Source organism: Nestor notabilis, unplaced genomic scaffold (assembly GCF_000696875.1).
Source record: "Nestor notabilis isolate BGI_N333 unplaced genomic scaffold, ASM69687v1 scaffold16108, whole genome shotgun sequence".
Taxonomy (NCBI): Eukaryota; Metazoa; Chordata; class Aves; order Psittaciformes; family Psittacidae; genus Nestor; species Nestor notabilis.
The window spans coordinates 28,703-39,352 of NW_009940762.1; the positions used below are offsets into that span (position 1 = coordinate 28,703).

General features: G+C 45.1%; 1 protein-coding gene across 1 annotated transcript; it reads right to left on the reverse strand.

Moving 5' to 3' along the window:
* Nucleotides 1-1,727: 1,727 nt before the first annotated feature.
* POFUT2 (protein O-fucosyltransferase 2) lies at nucleotides 1,728-9,738 on the reverse strand (the record flags this gene model as incomplete). The annotated part of the gene is made up of 8 exons (XM_010020530.1): nucleotides 1,728-2,071; nucleotides 2,663-2,786; nucleotides 3,623-3,803; nucleotides 4,323-4,448; nucleotides 6,219-6,285; nucleotides 8,606-8,716; nucleotides 8,804-8,948; nucleotides 9,488-9,738. Coding segments are annotated over 8 exons (1,159 nt in total), but the record flags the coding sequence as incomplete, so codon positions are not given.
* Nucleotides 9,739-10,650: the final 912 nt, after the last annotated feature.

Sequence of the window (10,650 nt, forward strand, 5' to 3'; positions counted from 1 at the left end):
ATTAAAAGCCAACGCAGCAGGCTCCTACCACGGCTGTGCAAAGTTTCCTTGTGGCAGGTTTTAGCAGCCTTCCTCTGGACTCTCTCCTGTTTATCTACATCCTTCTGGCAATGGGGAGGACTGAGACTTACCCGTCTCTTAGTGCCAAGAAGGGTCATGTAGGCTGTGCTTGCTAATACAGCCTTGTCAGGACACTCAGATTTTATCCAGGTTTCACCTTCGCTGGAGCCAGGAGACAGCAAAATGTACAGTTAGAAAGAAGCAGCATGGACACACCACATAAAATGCTACAAAGCTTTTTATTGGTCATACTGAGGTATACATTACACAGAAAATGCCACCACCGCTTTCCATGGTGCACAGGTTAAAGGAAGACATTTGACTTGGTGGGAAAAGGCACTGCTATGAAGGAATACAGTGGTAAGAACAGGAAACTTGCTGCTACTACTGCCTGAGAAGTCTTCCCAGCTTCTGCTGCATTTGCACAGGAGGAAACAACATCACTGCCTGGTAGCATCTGTGAGATGTCCGCTGCAGGACTGTTCCATGTGCTCCTACTCAAGCCAAGAGGAAAGAGCAAAAGGGTCCACTGGCAGCGAGGTAATTTGGTAATAGTGACTTTAAGGAGCAGTGTCTGCTTCACCTTTTGAAATCTCTCTCCTAGTCCACTTCTGAGAAAGGCTTGTCCTGCTTAACAGAGCCATGTAGACTTGCGGGGTAAAAGACCCACCTGAAGCATGGAGTGAAGCAGAATACATCCCAGGAACCAATTCTACAGACCAGGAGACTGCAAGAGCTACAGCAGATCCCCCTACAAAGCCCTCCACAAATGGGAGCTGCATTTCACTTGTGGCTGGTGGCATAGCACAGGGTTCTCCCCCTGTACCAACAATCAGCATCTCCATCAGAGCACAACCTCACCTATCAGAAGATGGTTTACATGCATCATCTCAAGGCCCAAGGACTTTCCCTATCTGTGATTGTCTTCAGTTTACTCCCTTGCATAAACTGAAAGGAGAAGTGCAGGAAATTCCTTTGTTGAATCACTGGGACAACCCATCTGACTGACATGGAAACTTTCCTGATCCTGCTCCCCAGCAAACCATCACCCCCACTGAACTGAGCAACTGCATGAGCCCAAAAGGGTGCTGACATCCACATCAGTGCAGCTGAGCAGGCCTTTGGCAGGACTACAATGAGGTGAAGAAGTTTCCTTTGTGAAGGTAAAACGTAAGAAGAAACAGAACCTTTCTTTAACGAGCCTACAAGTCCCATCTTTTTGCCTCTTTCAGCACAGACCCACTGAGGCTGCAGTTGGTATTCAGGTCAAAACACCTCCTCCTTTTCTTTTATCAAGCACCGATTGCATCAGACAATTTGAACGTTCACAAAATACTACTTGAAGAGGGAAGACTTCCCTAGAGAATGGCAGAGTTTCCACACGACCTGCAGCTCATATAGTGCAGGTCACAAAACCAAGATGTATTTTCTTTTGCCATCAGAGAGGCAAACACTGAACAGGACAAAAAATAAAAACAGAAATACAGTATGTTAACTTACAAAAGTTAAAACTGTTCCTCTTCCTCCTCAGAACTCTGAAGAAAGCTGTGATTTACTTCATTTGGTACTTGGTTTCAGAACAAAGTCTTACTTTTCAAGTCTCACTTGCAGTGTCTGGTGGTGTTCTCTATTCGTGGCTATACCAAGAACTGGATCCCAGGCTGGGCTGACTGCAGTTTTCTTGCTCCCATCACTGCCTGACTAAGAAGGTGAATATTGCTTGTTCTTCAAAGCAAAAATATCAAGTAAACACCAAGAAGAGGGTAAACGACAGAGCTGTAGTTTGGTCAAAGGGAGGTATTTCCCTGTGGTGTTTCCATATCCTTTTGTGCTCACCAGTCCTTGGAATTCTCTATTTTAGTACACAATTTTCCAGTGAGTTGGCTGCTCACAGTTTTTCTCTTTTTCACCACAAAACCGGTTGTAAGTTGTTTTTGGATCAAATCCCAAGATCTCCCTTTCCTCATGGATCCGGAAGGAAAACGTTGAAACTGAGGTGCCTATAAAATACCTGGGAAAAAAAAGCAGAAAGGGTTGATGAATGGGCCAGGTTTTAAAATGCAAGTGATTGGTTTCAGTCCAATGAACTTTAATGATCACTGAAATTAAATGAAAATGAAATTATCATATGTATGATATATATACACAATGTACTTATTATCACAGAATCCCAGACTGGTTTGGGTTGGAAGGTACCTTAAGGCTCATCCAGTCCCAACCCCCTGCCACGGGCAGGGACACCTTCCACTAGAGCAGGTTGCTCCAAGCCCCTGTGTCCAACCTGGCCTTGAACACTGCCAGGGATGGGGCAGCCACAGCTTCTCTGGGCACCCTGTGCCAGCACCTCAGCACCCTCCCAGGGAAGAGCTTCTGCCTCAGAGCTCATCTCAATCTCCCCTCTGGCAGGATAAAGCCATTCCCCCTTGGCCTGTCTCTGGTGCAGCTTGGCAAGACTGTGACCTATTAGACATCTATTATAGGTATAAATCAATTACATAAAATCATGTCATACATGACTTGCAAACAACTCTGTTGGGATCAAAACCAATATTCAGTTTAGTGACACTAAGATTTGGTTCCTTGATGAAGTCAAATTTGCTACCTTGCATGTGCACAGATCCACTGGTCAATCACAGCCAAGCCCCCATCTTTGTAGAGCTCCAGCTCCTCCCAAGAGGGTTCAAATCTCACCATCTCAGGCAGCAGTTTCTTGAGCAATTCAACCTCTGAAAAAGGGAAAGATGCAAATCTATTTTGACATTGTAAAGAGCAACTTGCTGCTGTCATAAAATGTGTTCAAGGAAAGCCTGGGTGCACAGTTACAAAGCAAGAGAAACCAAAAGCTACCCACAGATTTTGCAGTGTTTGCCAATGTCAGAGTACTGCAGAGGGAGAGGACTCACTGGGGCAGGAATATGGTGCTGAGGGGAGCAATTCTCAAGGCTGGGGAAGCCTGTAAGGGGTAGAACAAATGCTACCACTAGCCTTGCTGTCTAATCCTACAGGGTAGTTGTACCAAGAGGCCTTTCTTGACAGCAAGCTTCAGACTTGCTATTGCCAATGCCATGCCCTGCAGGGTTATTCTAACATCCCGTATTGAAACAGATCCCTATATACCACCAGGAGGGAGGAGTGGCCCTGGGATAAGGCCTGGGAGGGGAAGGCCACTGGTGGGGGTGTCTAAGCCTTAGCCACACACAGCGAGGTCCATCCCAGTGTGGAACTGGGGGCAACCAAGGGAAGGCTGGATGGAGGCTTCAGAGGACCCTTCCTACCAGAATGTCCAAGACTGTCTGCAGTGCTAAGGGAGAAGGTGGGATGGAAGAATGAGGAGGAACAGACAAATTCAATTCCCAGTTTCCCACTGCAGAGACCATCAAACCTCCTAAGGGAAATACCAAATGAATGGTATTCAAGCTGGAAGGAAGTAGCTGCCCAATCCTGCTCAATTCCCCCATTCAGTGATGGAGACACATGAAGTTCCAGTCATTTATGGAAGCAGAGTGGTAATTGCAGCCCTTGTCAAAAGTTATCAATCCTAAACTGACTATAATCTGCTTACCCTCCTCAACAGCATCAGTGGCTACAAAAACTCTTTCAAGTTGAAGCTTCTCCAAGAGGCTGCGGATTTTCTTTACAGCTCCTTGCAGGGAAGGCACATCTTCTCTGTGACCCCAGATGAAGTCTTTCCTTCTGAGATGAACCCCGAGGTATGGACCACCTAGAGCTGTGCCTATCTTAACCTAAGGGAGAAAGATCAGTAAACTTTAAGACTTGAGAGCACCACTATTCATTCACACTGAAAAGGCCTGAATCTCTGGATATGGCACTGAATTACTCCAGCTGCAAAAGTAACTTGCAGGTGTGGGCTGGTACTATTTTGGGACACATTGTGATGTTTTGATCATGAGTAACTGCATTATATGAGAGAAACTAGAGTGTGAGATCTTTGTATGCAAAAATTGCTCTCCTTGACCAAATCCCCAACTGGCAGTTTGCAGCTGAACTTTACACCCACTGATGATGCTGAATACAAGAAGAAATACAAGTGGAGCGAGGGCGACAGAAAGCTGGCACCCAGAAGCAGTCAGTCTCCTTTAACTCATGTCACGAGGGAGAAGAGGGTGCAGTAGAAACATGGACATCCACCTCAACCTGAGCAGGGAGAGGTAGATTCACATGCAGTGTACAGCCCGGAGTACACAAATAAAACAAAACAAATGATTACATTTGTTACGGGAAACAGACTGCTGTGATTTTACCTTCATCTGTGTCCAGTCCTCATTGTAGTGAGTCCTGTCTGCCTCATCAGTGGAGTGAAGGTATCTGTTTCTAAACTCATCTCCTGCTACACGGAGGTGTTTAGCAAACACCATGCTCCGACGGGTCTGTTGGAAGAAGAGCAGATGTGGAATGAGAAAAAGGGAGAGCTAAAAATGACCAAATGGAGATAGTTTCACACACACTGAGCGTCCAGGATGCAGTTACTTCTGACACATCCATACAGCACAAGCAGCAATTTCTAACCTTTCATCTGAGCTTTAACTGTTTAACCTTACTCATAACTACATTTATAACCAGCATATGTCTGACCCTGCAATACAGAGGTGTACAGAGTTACACTAGTTATTTGCACAACAGAACATAATGTACCCAATTTAACCATTCTAGCAATATACCTCACCTTTGGAAACAAAAGCTGGGCAAAGACTTTAGTTTGCAAAACACCTGTAAGACAAAACACCTATGGCAGAGGGTTGGAACTAGATGATCTTAAGGTCCTTTCCAACCCAAACCATTCTGTGATCCTATGATTCTCTGTCAAGGGAAGGATGCAGACAGTGTCTGCTGCAGAATGCTCACACTGCAGTTCAGAGACAGACATTTTCCCTTCTTTTTGTAACATGTCAACACAATATGCCTGTCACTCAAGCCTTTGGGTACCTTACCCAAGCTATGATGAACATGATATGCCCAAGAGGCAGCAAACGTGTACATAACCCATGACAGTGCAAGGCACTGGCAAGGACAATGAACACCTTTGAATGCTATGCTTGTGTCAAACACCTCTAAACCTGGCTTGTTCCAATTTGAAAACTTCTTTGAGACAAAATGGTGTATTTTAGCAAGATTAAAAAGAACTCCAGATGTTGTCCACAGAGCTATTAAGAAAAAAACCCCACCACCACCAACCATGCAGGTAGTTAAAAACTGAAATAAAAGAAAGAAGCCTATTTTTCCACAAAGTGTTAAATAATTTTGAGACAAATTTAAATTGTTGAGGTGATGTTTACAGTGCCACTGGTAAGAAATGTGTGTGATGGCTTTCATGTCTGCTTTTACAGGACCACGACTGTAATGATACCTGGATTGCATTTCTCTGCCTGGAAAGTCACTTGCAATGAAAAATAGTAATTAGCAAAGTACTGTTGGGTCCGTTTCTGGAAAAATATGCCATGTACAAAGTGAATAGTCAGATGCTGACATGGTCTATATACCTTGGGTAGCAGTTGGGCTCCATGATCTTAAAGGTCTTTTCCAATCTAGTTAATTCTGTGTTTGTATCTTACAAGCCTGAGGTCTATGTAAGTTATTTAGTAATATGAGAGTCTCTTTCTCTTAGAAGTGTTATCAAGTACCAAGCTCTCCATATTGTGTTCAGTTTTCCTCTGGCTGAACCTTTAACTTTGCCTTAACATTTTTCACATAGCAATTATTTTACCACAGACCCCTTGGCTGGGGTCTCCCAAAGTGCTCAGCATTACCTTAAAACCTGTGGAATTTTGCCTTTGAAGCCAATGGGGAGACAGTTACCACAATACCGAGCACTTCCAGGAATTCCTTTGAAAACTCTGATCTTGAGGCTGCCTAGACAAGAAACTGCACGAAGGCAGATCCCTTCTCACTGCAGACATGTTGTCCTTCTAAACACCATGTCCTGAGGCACTGAATCTTTGAGGACAAGATGGCAGGACAAATATCTGCATTACACTAACCAACAGCAGCCTGAAGACCATCTTTATCATACGTTGCTGAAACATAAGACACAAGTTATTGCAAGAAAAGAAACCCAAAGCAACACTTAAGCACATCTCAGTCATTGAATTGTTATCAGAAGCAAGTAGAAAAGCTAGAGAAGCTGACTGGAAAATACTCACATTCCAATAATCTCTCCCTCCGTAGTGGTCATGAAGAAGGTTTTCAGCTCTGTCTAACATCACTGACCTATTAAAAATTGTAAAACTGAGTGCAGTGCCCTCAGGAATAGAATATCCATTATGACGATACAGTTGGTAGGATAAAGCACAGACTATGACCAGTTTGCAAGGGGAGCACAGAGGGAAATTAGGGACAGGCTGCCAATCTCTTCTGTGTAAAGCACATTGTGACTCATTGCTTGCTGGGAGAGAAGGGAACTGTGCCACTGTGTGTTCCTGCTCTCTTCCTTAATTAGTGGTACTCTTAAATCTGACAGTTAAACACAAACAAGCATTAACAACTCCTCTCATAGTCCTCACAGTAGTTGCTGCTGGAGAAATAAGACTGCCAACAGGGAGAGTGATCCAAAGGGGAAAAGTGACCTATAAGATGCTGCTTGGCCTCTGAGCATGTGAGAGCCTCTTGGAGGAAGCATGGGTTATGCTCATGACAGCAAAACCAGAGATGTTTTCCACATGCGGAATAAAATATCCTGCAGTAAAACAACAGATCAAGGAGGACACAAGACACTACAAAAACATGTAACATGAAAACAGCCTGTCCTTTTCATAAACACACACAGCTCAGGATCGTGTACTGGAAACATGAACTGCACTATGTTGGAAGAAGCAAAAAGAGAGTTTTGAGTAGCCAAGAACATAAAGGATGTAGGCTCAGTTTGTGCTCTGAGCACACTCGATATGAGTGAACACACAGAGAAACGCTTCTGCTGAAGAGGGTCAAAGTCATTATCTGGACCTTCTACTAAAATGAGAGGAAGGAAATAACAAATCAGTTTCAGATTATCACTGTGATAATCAGCTGGACACTTGCACATAAGGCTAATCTGGAAAAGACTAGATTGTGCTGGTGGAGAAGCAGCACTGCTCGGAGGTGAATCAGATTACACACCTGAAGAGTGATAGTACTAGGACCATACAATTGATTGTCTGGCCAAAAGGGCAATATGGGAGATCAGAGAGGTGCAGGTTGCCGTAGCCATCAGCTATGATTTCACCTATCCCCAGGTAGGAAGGGCAAGTGTCACAGCAGGATGTGACTAAGCAACTGCAGTTTGAGACACTCAAAGGCAGTTCCATCAACCAGCTGGGCAGGGAGCAGCTCCTGACATTGTCTTGAGCTGCAGCAAGACACAGCCCAAAATCTCACAGTGGAAGAGCTACTCTGTCACAGGGGCCACAAATGTACTCATCTTCAACATCCTACTGGATCGACAACGGCCAAACAAACGTTGCTGCAGTTGCATTCAGTTTCAAATAGGGGACTATGTAAAAATGCATAAGTATCCAAGTGAAAAAAACAGAACAGCTCATGAACTCCATGAAGTTAAACAGTAAAAGATGCTAAAAAAAGAATTTGAGCATGAAGAAATAAAAGCCTCTAATTCTAATAACAGGTCTTCATTCCAATACAAAGAAAAAGGGAATTAAAGGCTTAGCAAGCACTTAGAGACAGTAACATCACAACAGCAACATCTCATATGAGTTTCTGCACTAGGTGGTGGAGCTGGGAAGATCCACATGCCAGAACTACTTTCTACAGGGGATCTCAAGAGAGAACATGTCTCAAACCAAAGCATCCACAGGAAGTGTCCAGCAATGGAACAGCAGGACAAAATGAACCAACAGATGGCCAACACCCAGCAAGTGTTCAGCCAACAGCTGTCAAGTAACCCAAGGATGAAGCAGCTGCACCACTAATTCTGGTATGCAACTTCTTGCTTAAAACTGCAACGCAGCTTTTGCTTTGCTTCAGTGTCATCGTTTGTTATAGCGCCACAGCTGACTGGAAATACTTCGCTACTGGGATAATGTAAGCTCCATCTCTCATGTAAGAGCTTTGCCTTCCTTTCTTCTGATTATCCTAGTGGCATCTCACAGCAGAAAGACAAAGCATGATGCTTGCTTTCTCTAAACCCAGCTCACACTATTGAGGATGGACATCACAGGAGAGCAGGCACTGCACCTCATGATCCAAGATGTGGGGAACACTGATTCCACTCTGTTCGTTCCCTCTTAACCCAGCATTGAAGGGTAAAGGAAGGAAAGATAAACACAGGGTGGCAAGGACATTTAGCGACCTGAGAAAGAATACAAAGGAGCTCAAGGCTACTTCCTCTTAGCTTTTAGCACTGCAACATTTATCCTAGCTTACAGTTAGGTGTTTCTTACAGTGTAAATTCCTGTGTAATGACTTTAATGGATTATAGTAACTCAGTAGTGAACCACAACAGTGACACATAGCCTGTAACCTCCCCCTGCTCTTCCCACCTGGCAATGGTTTTGTGGGCACACAATACAAGACATAGTAACACAAGGCAACTCACTGTGCTGAAGTGTTCTTCAAAAGGATGGGAGCCACGATAGAGGCAGATCCTTGGACAGACAAACAAGAGACATTTAGGCCCCGCGTTTCCTCGTAACCCCAGAACCATCCCCTGAAAGGGAATACAAAATACTGATTCACAGGCAAATGTCTCACTACGTACAACAAAAAGAAGACTAAAAGGACTGCTAGATGTTACCTGTAGTACTCGTGTTTGTCTTTGGAGTACATAAGCTGATCAATGCATGGCCTTTCATCTATTTTTTCTTCCCATGTTCCTTCTTTCCATCCTTCTGCGTAGCCTTGTAGGATGTAAATCTGTTCAATAAAGGGCCCACCTGACTCTGAGCAGGAGGCAAAGCATTCGTGAGCATGAAAAACCACACTAAAGGTATGAAGTAGCACTGCCTGCAGTTAAAACTCTGCTAGAAATGCTAACATTAGACTACTCTCCCGTTTTCTCTATAAAAAAAGTTCTGCGTGAGCCAGAAAAGCTCAAAGGGTCAGGGGATGTGACAACCTGCTACTCTCACTCAGCTATGCGTGATTTAATGTGCCAGACAGAACTGAATTACTGTGGGAATGTACATTTAGAAGCTAGGTAAAACACACCATGAAGCAGAGAGGTTTTCAAGGCTGTAGGTAGCTGCTGCAGGAAGACTGCCTCCAAGAAAATGACAAGTACAAACCCTTTTTGCCCTAATATCAGGGTTTATAAATGCTTTTTCCTAGAAAGTAATGGACAGAGATCCCTTCAGAGCTCTTTGCAGAGGTGTGGAGTTTTATTTCACATGAAAGGATAACAGCATATACAAGGATAAACCTGTGAAGAAACCACCTTAAGTATTTAGTCAACTGTAGATTGTATGATTCCATACTCTACCTGCAAGGAACTGCTCGTATTCAATGACGGGAATGTTCCTGTTGAGGCTTGGGAGATCAAAGAACTCAGACCAAGGAAGTCGGACCTGAAGGATGTCGGGGCTTTGCCAGTGATAAAGACGTCCCCAGGGAGGCAGAACTAACACCCAGTTTTCACTTTGCAGCAAGGTCTTTAGAAGAGAAGCAATGCGAATGTACACATCTCTGCGGAGGTTGAACCCTTCAGGAGGATTTACATCATACAAAAGGTACCTGGGGAGAGCAAAGCAATCTAATTACTTCAAGGAGCTTAGAACTTGTACATGTGTTTTTCTCTTTGCCCCACAATCATGTCACACAGCTGTATTAGGATGGAGACTGTTCCTTTTTCATGAGTTGGTGGTACTCAGAAGGGGATGAAGCAGGGGAAGGCAGAGTGGTGCGTGCTGTGGTGGCTGGGGGCCACCAGGGTCTCCTCATGGGACATCATCAGGTGACACACAGAATCATAGAATGAACCAGGTTGGAAAAGACCTTTAAGATCATCCAGTCCAACCATTCCCAGCACTGCCAAGGCCACCACTAACCCCTGGCACTGAGGCCTCGGCTACCCACTTGCAGGGACGGTGACTCCAACACTGCCCTGGGCAGCCTGTTCCAAGGCCTGAGCACCCTCTGGGCAAGGAATTGTTCCTCAGCTCCAGCTAAACCTGCCCTGGGGCAGCTTGAGGCCGTTTCCTCTTGTCCTGTCCCTTGTTCCTTGGGAGCAGAGACCAGCCCCCTCCTGGCTCCATCCTCCTGTCAGGCAGTTGTAGAGAGCGATAAGGTCCCCCCTGAGCCTTCTCTTCTCCACACTAAACCCCTAGGTCCCTCAGCCCATCACTCCTGTACTCCAGGCCCTGCACCAGCTCCAGTGCCCTTCTCTGGCCCCGCTCCAGTACCTCAATGTCTCTCTTGTAGTGAGGGGCCCAGAACCGAACACAGCATCACAAGCCTTTCCAGCAGAGGTGCAGGATGTGGGGACCCAAGAAGCAATGTCTTGCCTGTCCCAAGGGTAACACAGTATGTGGTATAATTGGTGAAATGACTGACACGTTACTCAGGCTAACTCCTGTGCACCGAATGTGAAGCTGGGAGGACACATTCAGGAGGGACTGGGGAGAAGGGTGCAGCTGGGGTCACACT